Source organism: Heterodontus francisci, chromosome 11, assembly GCF_036365525.1.
Source record: "Heterodontus francisci isolate sHetFra1 chromosome 11, sHetFra1.hap1, whole genome shotgun sequence".
NCBI classification, from domain to species: Eukaryota; Metazoa; Chordata; class Chondrichthyes; order Heterodontiformes; family Heterodontidae; genus Heterodontus; species Heterodontus francisci.
The window spans coordinates 88,910,509-88,930,235 of NC_090381.1; the positions used below are offsets into that span (position 1 = coordinate 88,910,509).

At 44.1% G+C, this 19,727-nt stretch overlaps 1 protein-coding gene across 1 annotated transcript in view; it reads left to right on the forward strand.

The window, feature by feature from the left end:
• The first annotated feature begins 3,347 nt into the window (after positions 1 to 3,347).
• The window catches only part of LOC137375056 (sentrin-specific protease 5-like), a 29,474-nt gene continuing 13,094 nt past the window's right edge, over positions 3,348 to 19,727 (forward strand). The window contains exons 1-6 of the mRNA XM_068041682.1: positions 3,348 to 3,506; positions 9,469 to 10,978; positions 16,495 to 16,600; positions 17,751 to 17,898; positions 18,210 to 18,257; positions 19,097 to 19,174. Of these exons, the coding sequence (XP_067897783.1) occupies positions 3,348 to 3,506; positions 9,469 to 10,978; positions 16,495 to 16,600; positions 17,751 to 17,898; positions 18,210 to 18,257; positions 19,097 to 19,174 (2,049 nt within the window). The remainder of the gene's footprint in view (positions 3,507 to 9,468; positions 10,979 to 16,494; positions 16,601 to 17,750; positions 17,899 to 18,209; positions 18,258 to 19,096; positions 19,175 to 19,727) is intronic.

Consider the following 19,727-nt stretch of genomic DNA (forward strand, 5'->3'; position numbering starts at 1 on the left):
GCCCTCTGAAGTGGCCTAGCAAAGCACTCAGTTGTCTAAGGCAATTAGGGCTGGGCAACAAATGCTGGCTTTGTCAGCAATGCCCAAATCCCTTGAAAAGAATGAAAAAATCACAGCAACCAATTTTGCATACAAACAGCAATGTCATAATGACCAGATAATCTGTTTTTGTGACATTGATTGAGGTGTAAGCACTGGCCAGGACATCAGGGATAACTCCCCTGCTCTTCTTCAAAATAGTGCCATGGGATCTTTTACATCCACTAGAGCAGGCAGATGGGTTCTCGGTTTAACATCTATGAGAAGGATGCACCATTCGTGGTTATCTAAGGACGTTAAGGATGGTATCAAATTGAAAGAAATGGCATACAGTGCTGTGAAAATTAGTGGTAGGCCAGGAGATTGAGAAAATTTTAGAAACCAGCAAAGGATGGCTAAAGAAGAGGGAGACATTTGAGTATGAGGGCAAACAGCAAGAAATATGAAAACGGAGTAAAAGCTACTACAAGTACATAAAAAGGAAAAGAGTAGCTCAAAAAAAAAGTAAGTGTTGGTCCCATAGACGAAGAGACTGGGGAATTAATAATGGGAAACATGGAAACGGCAGAGATTTTGAGCAAGTATTTGTCTTCACAGTAGAAGACACAAAAAGCATCCCAAGGGCGGCACAGTGGCGCAGTGGTTAGCACCGCAGCCTCACAGCTCCAGCGACCCGGGTTCAATTCTGGGTACTGCCTGTGTGGAGTTTGCAAGTTCTCCCTGTGTCTGCGTGGGTTTTCTCCGGGTGCTCCGGTTTCCTCCCACATGCCAAAAGACTTGCAGGTTGATAGGTAAATTGGCCATTATAAATTGCCCCTAGTATAGGTAGGGAAATATAGGAACAGGTGGGGATGTGGTAGGAATATGGAATTAGTGTAAGATTAGTATAAATGGGTGGTTGATGGTCGGCACAGACTCGGTGGGCCGAAGGGCCTGTTTCAGTGCTGTATCTCTAAACTAAACTAAAAATATAGTAGAAAATCAAGAGGCAAAAGGGAGGGAGGAACTTAAAACACATCACTATCAATAGAGGAAAAGTACTAGGAAACTAATGGGACAAAAGGCTGACAGGTCCCATGGTCCTGATGGCCTCCATCCTAGGGTTTTAAAAGAAGCGGCTGCAGAAATAGTAGATGCATTGGTTGTAATCTTCCAGAATTCCCTAGATTCTGGAAAGGTTCCAGCAGATTGGAAAACTGCAAATGCAACACCTCTATTCAAAAAAGGAGCGAGACAGAAAGCAAGAAACTATAGGCCAGTTAGCCTAACATGTCATTGGGAAATTGCTGGAATCCATTATTAAGGAAGTAGTAGCAGGACATTTAAAAAATCATAATGCCATCAGGCAGAGTCACCATGCTTTTATGTGTTTGACAAATTTATTAGAATTCTTTGAGGATGTAACAAGAGGGTGGATAAAGTGGAACCAGTAGATGTAGTATATTTGGATTTCCAAAAGGTATTCAATAAGGTGTCACATAAAAGACTACTACATAAGATAAGAGCTCATGGTGTTGTGGGTAATATATTAGCATGCATAGAGGATTGGCCAACTAACAGGAAACAGAGAGTTGAGATAAGTGGGGCATTTTCAGGTTGGCAAACTATAACTAGTGGAGTGCCACATGGATCAGTGCTGGGGCCTCAACTATTTATGATCTATATTAATGACTTAGATGAAGTAACCAAGTGTATTATAGCCAAATTTGCAGATGATACAATGATAGGTAGGAAAACAAGTTGTGAGGACACAAAGTGTCTGCAAAGGGATATAGCTAGGTTAAGTTCATGGACAAAAATTTGGCAGATGGAGTATAATGTGGGAAAATATGAATTTGTCCACTTTGGTGGGAAGAATAGGAAAGTTGAATATTATTTACATGGAGGAAGGCTGTAGAATTCTGCAGTACAGAAGGATCTGGGTGTCCTTGTACGTGAATCACAAGAAGTTAGCATGCAGGTACAGTAAGTAATTCGGAAGGGAAATGGAATGTTGGCTTTTATTGCAAGGGGCATGGAGTATAAAAGTAGGGAAGTCTTGCTACAGGGCATTGGTGAGACCGGACCAAGAGTATGGCGTACAGTTTTGGTCTCCTTAAGGAGGGATGTACTTTAATTGGAAGCAGTTTAGAGAAGGCTTACTAGACTGATTCCTGGGATAAAGGAGTTGTCTAATGAGGAAAGGTTGAACAGGTTGGGCCTTTACTCATTGGAGTTTAGTAGAATGAGACGTGATCTTATTGAAACATATAAGATTCTGAGGGGGCTTGACAGGGTCGATGCTGAGAGGATGTTTCCCCTCATCAGGGAACCTAGAACTAGGAGGCATCATTTCAAAATAAGGGGTCTCTCATTTTAGACAGAGATGAGGATTTAGATTTAGAGATTACAGCACTGAAACAGGCCCTTCGGCCCTCCGAGTCTGTGCCGACCATTAACCACCCATTTATACTAATCCTACACTAATCCCATATTCCTACCACATCCTCACCCGTCCCTATATTCCCCGACTACCTACCTATACGAGTGGCAATTTATACCGGCCAATTTACCTATCAACCTGCAAGTCTTTTGGCTGTGGGAGGAAACCGGAGCACCCGGAGGAAACCCACGCAGACACAGGGAGAACTTGCAAACTCCACACAGGCAGTACCCAGAATTGAACCCGGGTCGCTGGAGCTGTGAGGCTGCGGTGCTAACCACTGCGCCACTGTGCCTCGGAGGAATTTCTTTTCTCAGAGGATCATTAATCTTTGGAATTCTCTTCCCAGGGAGTAGTGGAGGCTGGGTCATTAATATATTCAAGGTTGAGTTAGATTTTTGATCTCCAGGGGAGTAAAGTGTTATGGAGATCAGGCAGGAAAGTGGAGTTAAGGCCACAATCAGATCAACCATGATCTTACTGAATGGTAGGGCATATTCGAGGGGCCAAATACGACTCCTCTGAAAAACAGCACCTCTGACGGTGCAAAACTCCCTCAATTCTGCTCTGGATTATCAGCCTTTTTATGCTCAAGCCCTGGAGTGGGACTTGAAACCAGAACCGTGTGACTCAGAGCTGGCACTGTAATACTGAAGCAGATGATGGTCAGTATTTGAGATCCATCAGCATTTCTTCCCGCACCAATAAAGGGTGAATCCAAATGGGAACAGCCGCCTTGTGTCACTGCGCTGCTCAGCCTATTGTGGCCATTATCCCGTGGTCCCTGCAGGGGGCGCGCTCTCCCTGTCCGGTTATTTGCCGGCACCGCAGCAGGTACCATCTTGCTGCTCATTCGCGGATCGTTGTTTCTGTCGATGACGCATGAATGGCGCGCCGCGAGACCAGGGGCGGGGCCTGGACACGTGCGCGGGGCGGGCCCGGGGCAGGAGGGCGCAGGGAGCGGAGAGGCACATGGCGTCTACCTGGGGGGAGCGCCGGAGGAGGAAGAGGAGGCGACAACAGCAGCACTAACGGCTGCGCTCAGGTAACGGCAGCGCTCAGTCCCGAGGGAAGGGGCCGTTAACTCGGGTCCTGTGTATCAGGCTGCAGCCGCTGAAAGCGGCCTCGGGGGTTGGGTTCCGTTATACGGCGCTGGGGAGCTGGCCTGCGGATTGAGAGTGTAGAGAGGACCCCGTGAATGAGGGGAGGCACAGTGTGTGTGTGGAGAGCCCTGGAAAAGGTGGCGTGTGGGGGAGATGCTCTGTGGCGAACATTGTAGTTAGGAGGAGGGATGCCGAGCCCTAGAGATGAGGGTTGGTGGTTATACACAGTATGTGTAGAGAGCCCTGGAGATGGAGATGTTTGTGGTATACGCCGTGTCGAGCCCTGGGAGTGGGGGTTTGTACAGTGTGTCTGGAGAGCCCTGAAGATAGGAGGGGGGAATGCACGGTGTGTAGAGTGGGGCATGTGTAGGGACAGTCCGATGGGTGGAGGTGAGGGTGATGGTGTGTGTGTAGAAAGGGAGTTCTTTATTGATGTGTGCCACATACTTGTTTCCAAGTTCTGCAGATACTATGGGCCAAATGGATTCCTCCTCTGTTGTATGATTCTGTTAAGGAGTTAATAAGAATTTTGAATGGTCAGTCTGATTCCTATGATGAAGTATGAAGATGTGGTAAACTGAGTGCAAAAGCTGAAATTTAATAAACTATAGTCTTAACCATCATCTGCCCAGTTTCCCAGACTCTGGAAACTATTGTGCTGGTTCAGATACAGGTGAGCAAAAAATAGAGCTGTTTCGGTTCCCCTTCTTTTGGGCCTCCTTATCTCGAGAGACAATGGATACGCGCCTGGAGGTGGTCAGTGGTTTGTGAAGCAGCGCCTGGAGTGGCTATAAAGGCCAATTCTGGAGAGACAGGCTCTTCCACAGGTGCTGCAGAGAAATTTGTTTGTTGGGGCTGTTGCACAGTTGGCTCTCCCCTTGCGCCTCTGTCTTTTTTCCTGCCAACTACTAAGTCTCTTCGACTCGCCACAATTTAGCCCTGTCTTTATGGCTGCCCGCCAGCTCTGGCGAATGCTGGCAACTGACTCCCACGACTTGTGATCAATGTCACACGATTTCATGTCGCGTTTGCAGACGTCTTTATAACGGAGACATGGACGGCCGGTGGGTCTGATACCAGTGGCGAGCTCGCTGTACAATGTGTCTTTGGGGATCCTGCCATCTTCCATGCGGCTCACATGGCCAAGCCATCTCAAGCGCCGCTGACTCAGTAGTGTGTATAAGCTGGGGATGTTGGCCGCTTCAAGGACTTCTGTGTTGGAGATATAGTCCTGCCACCTGATGCCAAGTATTCTCCGAAGGCAGCGAAGATGGAATGAATTGAGACGTCGCTCTTGGCTGGCATACGTTGTCCAGGCCTCGCTGCCGTAGAGCAAGGTACTGAGGACACAGGCCTGATACACTCGGACTTTTGTGTTCCGTGTCAGTGCGCCATTTTCCCACACTCTCTTGGCCAGTCTGAACATAGCAGTGGAAGCCTTACCCATGCGCTTGTTGATTTCTGCATCTAGAGACAGGTTACTGGTGATAGTTGAGCCTAGGTAGGTGAACTCTTGAACCACTTCCAGAGCGTGGTCGCCAATATTGATGGATGGAGCATTTCTGACATCCTGCCCCATGATGTTCGTTTTCTTGAGGCTGATGGTTAGGCCAAATTCATTGCAGGCAGACGCAAACCTGTCGATGAGACTCTGCAGGCATTCTTCAGTGTGAGATGTTAAAGCAGCATCGTCAGCAAAGAGGAGTTCTCTGATGAGGACTTTCCGTACTTTGGACTTCGCTCTTAGACGGGCAAGGTTGAACAACCTGCCCCCTGATCTTGTGTGGAGGAAAATTCCTTCTTCAGAGGATTTGAACGCATGTGAAAGCAGCAGGGAGAAGAAAATCCCAAAAAGTGTGGGTGCGAGAACACAGCCCTGTTTCACACCACTCAGGATAGGAAAGGGCTCTGATGAGGAGCCACCATGTTGAATTGTGCCTTTCATATTGTCATGGAATGAGGTGATGATACTTAGTAGCTTTGGTGGACATCCGATCTTTTCTAGTAGTCTGAAGAGACCACGTCTGCTGACGAGGTCAAAGGCTTTGGTGAGATCAATGAAAGCAATGTAGAGGGGCATCTGTTGTTCACGGCATTTCTCCTGTATCTGACGAAGGGAGAACAGCATGTCAATAGTCGATCTCTCTGCACGAAAGCCACACTGTGCCTCAGGGTAGACGCGCTCGGCCAGCTTCTGGAGCCTGTTCAGAGCGACTCGAGCAAAGACTTTCCCCACTATGCTGAGCAGGGAGATTCCACGGTAGTTGTTGCAGTCACCGCGGTCACCTTTGTTTTTATAGAGGGTGATGATGTTGGCATCGCGCATGTCCTGGGGTACTGCTCCCTCGTCCCAGCACAGGCATAGCAGTTCATGTAGTGCTGAGAGTATAGCAGGCTTGGCACTCTTGATTTCTTTCTTTTGGGCCTCCTTATCTCGAGAGACAATGGATACGCGCCTGGAGGTGGTCAGTGGTTTGTGAAGCAGCGCCTGGAGTGGCTATAAAGGCCAATTCTGGAGTGACAGGCTCTTCCACAGGTGCTGCAGAGAAATTTGTTTGGGGCTGTTGCACAGTTGGCTCATGTTCATGTAGTGCTGAGAGTATAGCAGGCTTGGCACTCTTGATTATTTCAGGGGTAATGCTGTCCTTCCCAGGGGCTTTTCCGCTGGCTAGGGAATCAATGGCATCACTGAGTTCCGATTTGGTTGGCTGTATGTCCAGCTCATCCATGACTGGTAGAGGCTGGGCTGCATTGAGGGCAGTCTCAGTGACAGCATTCTCCCTGGAGTACAGTTCTAGGTAGTGCTCAACCCAGCGGTCCATCTGTTTGCGTTGGTCAGTGATTATGTCCCCCGATTTAGATTTGAGGGGGGTGATCTTCTTGATGGTTGGCCCAAGAGCTCTCTTCATGCCATCATACATTCCTCTGATGTTTCCGGTGTCTGAGGCCAGCTGAATATGACTGCATAGGTGTTGCCAGTAGTCGTTTGCGTCGGTTCCCCACTGTTTGATATTTCTGCTGTATTGGTAAGAAACAAAATCTGCAGCAGTCAAAATATCCTGTGCCAGCGCTGTTTGTTCTAAAGTTCCTTAACTTGCAGAAAGTCAAATTGAAGAATGTGCGGTTTAAGTACTCAGGATTAACCTCTGACACAAAAACAAGAAATGCTGGAATCACTCAGCAGGTCTGGCAGCATCTGTGGAAAGAGAAGCAGAGTTAACGTTTCGGGTCAGTGACCCTTCTTTGACCTCTGACACACTGGCTTTCCTTCCAGTCACTGAGCTAAAGCATGGGGTCTAAGAACAGAGCCAGATGCATAAGCTGGATCTCCTCAGTGTTAACAGCACTGCAAGATGACAAATTAAGCCAGCTGTTCCTCTAGCCTGCAGATAAGGAGTGGATACACACACAAACTAGGAGCGGGGGTAGGCCACTCGGCGCCCTGAGCCCAACCCCCATTCAACAAGATCGTGGCTGATTTGATTGTAACCTCGAATCCACATTCCCGCCTACCCCCAATAAACTTTCACTCCCTTGCTTATCAAGAATCTATCTACCTCAGATGGTGATCTTTAACAATCTCCACTTCATAAGCCAGCATTGGATTTAAAAAAGTAAAATATCAAAATGCTGTAAGAATATAATGCATGTAATAATGAATACCCAACATCACTTATAAGCAGTAATAAAAGATACACAGTTCTGATGAAGGGTCACTGACCTGAAACGTTAACTCTGCTTCTCTCTCCACAGGTGCTACCAGACCTGCTAAATATTTTCAGCATTTCTTGTTTTTATTATAAAAGATACACAATTACTTTAAAAATTAAAGAATGGCAATAGTGTTGACCAAATAAACAGTACAGGCTGTTGGTTCTTTTTGAGTGGCCTTGTGTAACCAGATCATGTAATAAACTGAAATGAGCATCCTGAATAAAGCACTATAATTAGGTCTCGTAACTGAATTTGAGAATGATTTTTCTTTAATGAGAAAGGAAATTCCAGAAACTACTTTTTGTTATCCAAATAACCATAGCATCTGTTTTTGAAACTCTTATTTTTAATATCTCTCTCTCCAGCTAGTTTGTCTGTATTTTCTTTTAGAAATAATCCAATGGGCATCCTTCATAGGTTCTTTGCCCCTTTTCTTATGTTATGGCTTTTAAAATTTTCAAATGGCTGCCCCTTGTATTCTAATTAATGCTGTTTCTTCTTTTCTGCCCAGATTTTCAGAAGGTTTGGGCCTTCACATTCAATGCATATGCTTCATCTTGGTTTTTTTGCTGCCATTAATTCAGTGCTGCAAGTGACCCTTCCTTATAACATTTAATTTTTAAACATAGGCTCCCTTTCCAGCCAGCAGTCCAGTTTTAATTTTGTACTCTGGGTGATTGCACAATTTGGTGAGAAAATACCCTGGAAATGTAATAATTGTATAACCAGCAACGCACAGACTCCTGTGGCTACACATTAGTTGAGGGCATCTTTTGCTTGCCTCCTGTAACTAGCAAGAGTACAGTATGCCTGAGACATCTGCTTTTGAAATTGGAGAGAGATTATAGAACTGGGTGGAACATTGGCCTTCTGTTTCTGGAACCTGTGTTCAAATCCTCCCCAAACTGAGAATGAAAGCCTACTCTGTTTGCCAGCTATGAATCTTACATGAAATAAGTTTGGAGTCTCAATCCAGTTCCTAATGGGCACTGTCTTTCAGCATAAAACTGCCCCTAATTTAGCAATAACTAGCAATCTCACCTGGAGAAGGAAATGGGATAGGGGAAATGTCAAATTGGTGCAATAGATGGTGCTGTTCTCGGGGGCAAACTACAGCATGCTTTACTCTGCATCTGGCTGTGTCGTGACTGATACGGGGTGCCTGAAATGGCAAGAGTTCGATTCCCATCGTTAACAACCCATGTGTTCATATGGGACATTAAACTAAGGCTCCATCTGCCCCCTCAAGTGGACATTAAAGATCCCATGGTTCTATTCGTAGAAGAGCAGAGGACTCCTCTCCATTACCTTGGCTGATATTTACTCCTTGTACCACTAAAACAAATTATCTGGTCATTATCACATTGCTTCATATGGGACCTCGCTGTGCACAAATTGGCTGTTGTGTTTCCCTCGATTATAACAATGCCGACACTTCAAAAGCAGTAAAGCACTTTGAGTCTGACTTTCACATTGAGCAGAATTTTTCATGTGCAATTTGTAGCGTAACTGTAGTTAATAACTTGGTTTGTCTCATTGTTAAAAGAAAATTATTAGCCCACTGTGCACAGTGGTATAACAGAGTAGTGTCGCTCCCTAAGACAGCCCATTCATTTATTTGGGAGAGTGGCGAGTGCCTTGAAAGGATAAGAAACAACATACTTTTCAATTAGCTGTTCTCTGCAGCCTTTAAAGAAACTGGTTGACTGAAGCAGCCTGCATGCCTGCTCTTTGGAAGTGGCAATATTAGGCATAATTGATGGGATGTAGTGATAGGGAGTGAAATGGATAAATGAGATTGGGGGAGTGGTTTACACTAAATTCACTTCTAAAATCTGAGACCAAACTCTAAAGACTGCCCATATAACAGTAGGTGAAGTTTCCAGATTAACCATTCTGCCATCAGTGTGACTAATAATACCAGCTTATTTTAAAATTTTGTGCTGTGTGTCAGGTTGCTAAGATTTGGGTTGCGACTATCCATACTTGTTTCACGTAGGATCCATGAAGCCAATTGTACCCCTCCATTTGGGCTAAATTCCAACTTGGGTCCCAGATTTAAAAAGGCCGTCACATCAACTGCCTCTTTCAAAGTGAGTTGTTGAAACTCGCTGTGCTCTGATATTTAAGAAATAATTAATATCTATAAATATATATATACTTAAGTTTTGTTTTAATCTTTTCTCACAGCCAAACTGTCAGACTATGAAGGAGCACAGCAATGGCAAATGCTATAGAAGATTCTTCAGGGCAAACCTTAGAGAGCAACTGAGGTCCCACCACAGCAAATGGAAGCAACTGGAAGGCTCGTTGTGCTCCCAAAGACAGTTTTATTATCAACAGAAGCATCGTCTGTGGTTGTCAATCAGGAAAAAACGGGTCAAGTCTGTGCTCAGAAAGGCCCTTTTGGATTGTCAACAGTGCAGATCTGTGGAAAGCGCCGAATGTTTGAAGGCGACACGGAAGGAAAAGGCGTCATTGACCTTGAGAGTCAATGACACATCAACCGAGGAAGCATGTACGCCAGCACCTTTGGCACCCCATGAGGAAGGAGAGAGTAATGGACATGAAATTTGTGAAGTTTGGAACAGCAATGCTGTAGTCCCAGATTCTGACTGTAAATCAACCATTTTATATTGTAAAGCAGTCTCAAGAAATCTAACTGCACCTGCAAAGGTGACTTTTCCCAAATCCCTGCAGAAGGAAAATAGTGGGCTTCAGGACAAGATTATAAATCAGAAGCTATCAAATGGTTATAAAAAAATAGACTTCCAAGAGAGCAAAGATTCTGCATCCAATAATTTACCTCGCAAGACAAAGCGGCAGCTGAAAGGGCACAAAATCTGTCTGCTCTATAGAAAACCTTCTCTCTTTAGCTTCCATTATAGAATATTTAATAGTCTAAATAGGAGGAAAAAATCTACCAGTCAGAGGCAAGAGAAACTAAACCGGGCACAATCTTTAAATCCAAAAAAGGCTGGCCAATGTTTGGATAAAATGGCATGTGCTATGTCTTGGTCACCTCCCAAAGGCAAAGAATCCAGTCAGAACGCGCAGTTTGATTCAGATCAGAATAGTGGTACTTCAGAGACGATGAAGCAAGACAAGAATTTGTGCCTGGCTAATTGCTGTGAAGTTTCACTTATGCCCCCTGGTGAGAGGATGGATACTTCACAAGCGCAGGAGGCCATGCCTCATTTTGTTCATTCAAATGAAAGGCTTGATGAGCTTGATAATCAAACAGTTGATGAAAATTCAAAAGCTGTGTTCTTTCCTTCAAGCCCTCGTGGGTCAGATACTTCTTGTGTCAGCCAGCTTGTAACTGCTAAGTGGCCTAAGACCGATGGAACATCCCAGTTGTTTACCGACCCACAGGGAAGACTTTCAAATCAAACCCCAGTCTGTGACGGGGAGATGCAAGTCATCAATGCCGTAATGGACTCGAGTCCAGTATCTTGTAAACACACCAGTGCTTCTCTTAATGAATCTGGCCAGTCAATATGTTTGCAAAGTGGTGAGCCATGTCCTGTGCTTCAACCACAGCTGCTGGACCACATTTACTATAGATCTACTGAGGAACATGCCGGGCATGCATCAGTGAGGACTGAACAGTCAGGTAGAAGTCAGGCCGAAAAGGGGAAGGAGAATGAATCTCGGACCTGCTCTGTTACCAGTGAACAATTAGTATCCTGTATTCATGGTACGGTTGCTGGTTTAAGAAAACCTTTCTTTTTCTATTTCTTACATAAGAACATAAGCTATAGGAGTAGGCCATTCGACCCCGCGAGCCTGCTCCGCCAATCGATAACATCATGGCTGATCTGACCGTGGCCTCAACTCCACCTTCCTGCCCGTTCTCCATAACCCTTGACTCCCTTATAAATCAAAAAACTGTTTAACGCAGCCTTGATTATATTCAATGACCCAGCCTCCACTGCTCTCTGACGAAGAGAACTCCAAAGATAACTGACCCTCCGAGAAGAAATCCCTCCTCATCTTCATCATAAAAGGGAGAACCCTTATTTTAAAATGGTGTCCCCAGTTCTAGATTTCCTCACAAATGGAAACATCCTCACTGCATCCACCCTGTCAAGCCACCTCAGAATCTTATATGCTGCATTAAGATCACTCCTCATTTTTCTAGACTCCAATGAGTAAAGGCCCAACCTGCTCAACCTTTTCTCATAAGACAACCCCTTCGTCCCAGAAATCATCCTAGTGCACCTTCTCTGAACTGTTCCAATGCAAGTATATCCCTCCTTAAGTAAGTACTCTAAGGTGTGGTCTCACCAATGCCCTGTGCAGTTTTAGCAAGACTTCCCTACTTCTGTATTCCATCCCCCTTGCAATAAATGTCAACATTACATTTGTTCTGCTAATTACTTGCTGTACCTGCATGCTAACATTTCGTGATTCATGCACGAGAGCACCTAGATCCCTCTGTACTGCAGCATTCTGCAGTCTCTCGCTATGTAAATAATCTGCTTTTCTATTCTTCCTGCCAAAGTGGACAACCTCACATTTTCCCATGTTATGTTCCATCTGCCAAATTTTAGCCCATTCTCTTAACCTGTCTATCTCTCTTTGCAGACATTTTGTGTCCTCCTCACAACTTGCTTTCCTACCTATATCTATATCGTCAGCAAATTTGGCTACAATACAATCTGTCCCTTCATCCAAGCCATTAATATAGATAGTAAATAATTGAGGCTCCAACACTGATCCCTGTTGGACTCGATTAGTTACAGTTTGCCAACCTAAAAATGCCCCATTTATCCTGACTCACTCTCTCCTGTCAGTTGGCCAATCCTCTATCCATGCTAATATATTACCCCCAACACCTTGAGCTCTTATCTTGTGTAGTAACCTTGTATGTGGCACCATATAGAATGCCTTTTGGAAATCCAAGTACACTACATCTACTGATTTCCCTTTATCCACCTTGCTTACATCTCAACTCTATTAAATTTGTCAAACATGATTCCTCTTTCATAAAACCACGTTGACTCTGCCTGATTGCATTATGATTTTCTAAATGTCCTATTAGAATTAGAACATTACAGTGCAGTACAGGCCCTTCAGCCCTCGATGTTGCGCCGACCATCTGACCTACACTATTCCATTTTCATCCATATGTCTATCCAATGACCACTTAAATGCCCTTAAAGTTGGCGAGTCTACTACTGTTGCAGGCAGGGCGTTCCACGCCCCTACTACTCTCTGCGTAAAGAAACTACCTCTGACATCTGTCCTATATCTTTCACCCCTCAACTTAAAGCTATGTCCCCTTGTGTTTGCCATCATCATCCGAGGAAAAAGACTCTCACTATCCACCCTATCTAACCCTCTGATTATCTTGTATGTCTCTATTAAGTCACCTCTCCTCCTCCTTCTCTCTAACGAAAACAACCCCAAGTCCCTCAGCCTTTCCTCGTAAGACCTTCCTTCCATACCAGGCAACATCCTAGTAAATCTCCTCTGCACCCTTTCCAAAGCTTCCACATCCTTCCTATAATGCGGTGACCAGAACTGCCCGCAATACTCAAGGTGCGGCCTCACCAGAGTTTTGTACAGCTGCATCATGACCTCGTGGCTCCGAAACTCGATCCCCCTACTAATAAAAGCTAACACACCATATGCCTTCTTAACAGCCCTATTAACCTGGGTAGCAACTTTCAGGGATTTATGTACCTGGACACCAAGATCTCTCTGCTCATCTACACTACCAAGAATCTTCCCATTAGCCCAGTACTCTGCATTGCTGTTACTCCTTCCAAAGTGAATCACCTCACACTTCTCCGCATTAAACTCCATTTGCCATCTCTCAGCCCAGCTCTGCAGCCTATCTATGTCCCTCTGTACCCTACAACACCCTTCGACACTATCCACAACTCCACCGACCTTCGTGTCATCCGCAAATTTATATTACTTCCTTAATAATGAATTCTAGCATTTTCCCAATGAGAAATGTTAGGCTAACTGGCCTATAGTTTCCTGCTTTCTGTCACCCCCTCCCCACATTCTTGAATAGAGGTGTTATATTTTTGGTTTTCCAATCTGCTGGGACCTTTCCAGAATCTAGGAAATTTTGGAAGATTACAACCAATGCATCTTCTATTTCTGCAGCCATTTCTTTTAAGAGCCTAGGATGGAGGCCATCAGGTCCAGGGGACTTGTCTGCCTTTAGTCCCATTAGTTTTCCTAGTACTTTTTCTCTAGTGAGTGATGTGTTTTAAGTTCCTCCCTTTTGCCTCTTGATTTTCTACTATTCTTGGGATGCTTTTGTGTCTTCTGCTGTGAAGAAAGTTACAAAATGCTTGTTCAAAGTCTCTGCTATTTCCTTGTTTTCCATTTTTCCTACGATTTTACAGTACTGCCTTTTAAAGAATAGTTTAAAGAGCAGTGTAGAACTTAAATCAGCAACCCAGGCTGTTGTACTCTAATTGGCACAATGATTTTCCAAATGGGGTAAGAGTGTGTCACTTTAAAAAGAAAGTGTTCCCAAAACCACCTTTCTTTTCAAAAGAAAGGTACATTGTACCTTTTTAAACAGGGGTTTCAAAAAATCTTTTTTTTTAAACGTGTTATTTATTTGAGTCTGGCCCTGCTGGCTGCACTTCGCTGCAGTTGGCTGAGCTGTCAAATGTAAGTGGTTAGCGTTGTGTTCCTCATCTGTTGGCATTGATGCTTCAAGTACAACCTGGAAGCTTGACTTCAATTGTGAGGGTCTAATGGGCTTCCTTGTCTATTCTGCTCAGTACCTCTTTGGTGTTATTTCCTATGAAATTGTTTCTGCATTTAAAAAAAAAATTTGTTCAAAAGAGTCTCTCATACTTGATCATAAGTAACTGTGCATTTTTTGTAAAATAGTTTGGATAATTTTATTTTTAGCTGGTCCTCTAAAGTGTCTGTTGTCTCACAGCAAAGACTTGGAGCCTAAATTATCTTGGGCCCTGGTTCACTGCCAAAAGTCCAGGAGGGTGGTACTTCTGGCTAGAGGCCTGCTCAGGTCGGGGAAAAAGAACCTGACCCAAACCCGACCGAACCACAGTGGAGCCGAGCCCAGCCCGAGCTGACCATCCCTTTACTTAGCTTCGACTGGGAAGCTCCACGAAGCTGCAGCGCATGCGTGATGACATCATAGTGTTGTCACCCGCTCACTGCGCAGACTGTTTTGTCCTGGACTCCCTGCTCAGGTAAATTTTTTTTAAATTCAATACTTACCGGCAGAGCACATACTCTGTGTGTCCGACCCGAGCCCGAAAGCCATACCCTGAAGATGGACCCGACCCGACTCGAACCTGACACAAGTCGTCGGGGTCGGGTGGCAGGCCTCTACCTCTGGCCACAATTTGGCCTTGGCATTGACCCCATCCAAACACTTGGGGCTCATTTACATAAAAGGGATGAGCACCCAAAGCATTTACGGTGCTCTCTGGAGGTTCGCTCCGTCTTTGGTAGTGGGGTGGGGGGGTGAGAGTGGGGTGGAGATGTTGGAGCAGCATTTCACATCACTCAGCCAAAAGCTTTTTTTTTTTTTTGAAACTGCCTTTTTCCTATTGCTGCTTCCAGTGCCAGTTGTTTGCTTCATTTCCACTGTGGTTCAGTAAATATTTGTATCATGCGTACTTTTCAATGTCCACAAGAAAGACAGAATTTCTGTTGGAGGCAAGGGCATGTCATTCCTGTTAGTCTCACTTCTTTTAGTAATAGGTTGGAAGGGTGATGGGTGAAATTTGCCTCATGTCCCCCCCCCCCCCCCACCTCCAGTTCTTTCCTTTTATCCCCCCCCCGGCCCCATCAGAAAATCTGTTCATGGGGACAAAGATCCAACAGAACTAGATCATGCCCCAGTGCCATCCTCCCTGGCCCTGGAATTTCACGGCTATGATATTGAATCAGCTTTGATTAGTCATCTGATTTTTCAACTTGAAGGGTTTTCCCCCCATTTCTAAACCTGGAGTCCTGACCAAAGTAGAGTTATCCTGTCTCCAAAGTGACCAATCTTCATGTGTGAGCATAGATCATTAGTGTCGACAAGATGTTTGACTGTAGACAAGAGTATCATAGCTAAGTCTGACCTACCTTTCACATGTGCTCACTTGATGGTGATGGGAACAGAAAATCTGGTTGCTTTTTTTGTGTCTCCCCACCCCCCTCCCCCAACCTTTTTTCCTTAGCTGATAATTCTTATTACCCTCTCCATAGCCAAGGATTCGAAAGGCCAATTATAATGCCTCAACTGTTAGCTAATTCTGTATCAACCGTGGACCTTCATGGTCTGTGTAGCTAACTTCCATGTAGGGAGAGTTCCTCATCTATAAGTGAGGTTTTTAATGATGGAGGGTCACTGAAACGTTTCAGTTTGAAAATGGAACTTTCTTTAAACTTGTCTTGACAGTTTCCAGAGTTATGTTTAAATCAATTTTGAATGAGTCAAAAGTACTCAGAAGCTTGCTGTGAGAAAGAGTAATACATGTGTCTTTCTGGTTATAAGCCAAATTCCAATTGTGTGTCCTGGGGGATGTATATCTCTTTATAGTAGACAATATGTTTGACTTAATATTCCTGATAATGGAAAGATTTATCATCTGTCTCATTCTCAGTTGCCCTCTTGAAGGACACCCTAATCAAATTTGAATAGCTTGGGTTTGTCAATCCATTAATGCCCTCACCCTCTTCCTGTGTCACTTCTATGTCAGGTAGAGCTAAATTATCAGATTGCTTATTTGACATCCTGTATTGAATGAGCAGAAATTTCCTCCACTTAAACAATGGGAAGACTGAAGACATTGTTTTCGGTTCCCACTCCAAGCTCCTTTCCCTACCTACCGACTCCATCCCTCTCTCTGGCATTCAAACCAGTCTGTTTACAACCTTGGTTTCACCTTTGACCCCGAGATGAGTTTCCGACCTCAAATTGTGCCATCACTAAGACTGCCTTTTTCACATACCATCGCTTACTGTACTATGGACCATCTAGAAACCAGGGCTGAGAAAGCACAACTATAGTTATTTGAAACTGTACCAAATGCAATCCCTCACAATAAGGTCATTAAACAAGTAGGTGCCAAAGGTTTCTTCAACAGCCAGTGAGCGTGATGCATATTCGGTGAACTCTGGAGCTAGTAGTTTCTGTCATGTGGTTTAGCAGGCGTTTACTTCCTGACTGAGTAACGTTGGACTTTGTACTTTCCTGATCTTTGTTTTTCTCAGCTTTCCTGGATGAGTTTTTGAGAAAGTATGGGAGTCTTATCCCACTTACTGAGGCTGATGTTCTGATGAAGCTAGAGCAAATCTTTCATCAGGATTTCCATGACAGGTATGTATGGTAGAGAGTGCTTTATGATGAGTCCTTGAATAGTTTGTTCCCCTGAGTCGTTTGAAAAGTTTGAGATGCACTGTGTCCTCGCGATTTACCCTTTTGTAATGGGGCAGTGTTTTATTTGACAAATAAGTTCATCTAGCAAACATGTCACAGGATTCAAAATCAATGCTGTTCATCTTGGCTGCATCAAGTTCATTAGATCGTAAGGATGGTGTAGTGAACTCTGTAGTCTACTCCAACTCATGGTCATTGTACTCGGCTGACACGAGAGAAGCTTCTTTTGCTGCATATTCACAAATTGCCTCAAAACGAGTAAGATGTAAGGAATGTGTTGTTTTCAAACTGTTGGATTATTTATTATCATTCCTTAATCATTTTCTTCCCTTATTCTTTCTCCCACTCCCCCTTGCAAACATGTCATTTTTTTCTTGCTTCATTTCAGTAGTTAAATTTGTGCAAAGTACCCAAAGCAGTATTGGACTATTTTGTTGGAACTGCTAGATTTTGCATTAAAAAAATCTGTAACAAAATAGACTTTTCACCTGTGATTTGTCTGAGAGCATATGCCTCATTGTGTTATGTGCACCTACTGTAGTAACTGGTAAGAATTTATCTCTTGGTGAAACCATGAAAGAGAACTCAAATTTATATCACGCTTTATCGCTTAATTTCCAATGAATTACTTCTGAAATGCGGCAACAATTGTGTAGGTAAGTGCAGCACCATTTACAGTTACAACCCGAACTCTACTCTTCTCGCAACCCCACCCCCACCACCAAACACAGAAGCCTATTTCAGCTGAAAAGTTGAGTGAGACTTGGCTGTGATGTCCATAGTCAAACAGCCTGCCAACATTCAAGGTCTAGCCTCTCATGGCGAATGACCACTTGAAGGCTACCAGTGCCGATGCAACCAAACCTCGGTCACAGTGGTGCTTTCAGGAAAGAAGGGAAGAAAATGCACCCAAAAAAATGTTTTTATTTAAAGTACCCTTCAAGCAAGTCTAGCAAAAGGCTCCTCTTAGCTATTTTTTCATAAAAGTGCAAATGTGGGTGTCCTTTAAGTGCCTTGCACACTTCAGATGTGGTCATCGGCAGAACAGAGGCAGTGTTAAATTGTATTCTCTATGTTCTGTGTACTTCAGGAAGGTCTTCGTCCGGATGGAAATCCGAAAGTATCAGAAAGCGCAGGTGAACAAACCAGTATCTGGTTTCCAAGTGGTTTACAACAAGCACGTTTTGTCTTTGGAAGACCTGGCCACTCTTTATGGAGAGAACTGGCTGAACGATCAGGTCAGACAAGGGGACAGGTTGTGTCAGAGATTTTTATCTGTAACTGATCTGTGTGAGAGTCAGATGATATACCTCAGAGGAGTGACAGCTTGGTTTATTGGTGTGATTGTGGTTGGGGTGTAAACATAAATGTAGATATTTATAGATTAAGGGAAGGTTGGAATCTTGTAAATAGCCACCATATGCCTCCATGTTTAATCTCCACTGCGAGCGTAATATATTTTATTCTATGTTATTGAGCGTGTAGGCGCCATCTTATCCAAATGAAGTCCAGTAGTGAACAAATGGTTAACTGCCTGGTTTCCTTGCAGGTAATAAACATGTATGGAGAACTGATTATGGATGCGGTACCAGATAAGGTGGGTTTATGGACAATAGTACAAGGTCCCTTTATTATTGTCTTGATAGCATGCCTCACTGTTTCATTAGTAGAAGTTCATTGATGTTCATATCTTTCAGTTATAGCAAACTAAGGTGGTGGGAATGAGTCACCTGCCTTGTGCACCTCCAGAAAGTATCAAAAATGCCCTCGGACCCGGTTGCTGCTTTGATAGATTCAGAATAAGGAAAAAAAGTACCTTTTTAAAAAAAAATCCACGGGCACCTCCCTCAGCTTAGAACAATGAGACACTGATCTGTATATAGCAGGAAGGGTCCAGTTTGATCCACAATCTCTGCTGAGTTAGGTGATCTCATCTAGAGGGGCAGTACTAGTACTCCAGTGCCCCTGGTTAGAAAGGGGAAAATAAAGTTTGCCTCCCCAGATTGCTAAACAGCAATTGCTGCTGGAGCTGCACGTGTGTGGGTTGGCTTGTGAGGCCAGGAATGAGCTCAGCTGTGATGCAGATGAGTAACTAGCCAACACTCACTTGTGGAGAATGGCCACTAAATTGAGGTAATAGAGCGTGGTTGGCATCTGTATTGATCTGTACCTTGGCACTTATTGCCTTCAGGAGATGTAGAGGGAAAAAAATCTGGCAAAAAGTGGGCATTGTGTTTAAATGCTTTGTAAACTCTAGATGGCAGGTGAAGCAGGTGCTGGAAGGTGGGTTTAGATTGGGAGGCTAGTTTGTTTGGCTAGCATGGACACGACGGGCTGAATGGCCTCCTGTGCCATAATTTTTCTATGGCTCTAAGCAAGGAAGTCTCATGTCAAACAGGTTTCTGTTCCATTAATTTTGTTTCTTCCCCTTCCTAGGTTCACTTCTTCAATAGCTTCTTTTACAAACAGCTTCAAACTAAAGGATACAACGGAGTGAAGAGGTGGACAAAAAAGGTGGGTCATTGGGGGAGTGGGTTGTGGCAGCAAGCAGCATTTTTGCATGTTTGGTGAATTTCGGTATAAGCAGCTATTAAGTTGTTGTGGAAGCTACCGATGTTGACGTGAATCCAGTGGTATACTCAGAACATTTATTTTCAAATTGTAGTATTGTGCACCTCTGCAGAGAGCTTTTGTTATCACTTGTGTGACTAACCTGATATCATTTGGAATTTAACTTGACCAGTCCCTATGGAAGCATGTCTTCTAAATGAAATTAGAAAGCAATCCAGTCTTAGCAATGCTGTAACAGACACATTTGAATATATGTGATTATTCTGACCCAAGTCAACCCCTTGTACTAAAACTGATGAACACTGGCATGTTGCATAGTCATCTTTTACAGCTTAATTACTGTGAAGAGAATTTTGCTGTTTCAAGGTTTAGATCCTAGGTGTGGGCATTAAAAAGGATGAATCTTGAGCACAACTCAACGCGCTGTATTGTAACAAGTAACCTGACAGTCGTTCAAAGTTTCCCAAGTGTGTTGGCACTAATCAAACAGACGGCT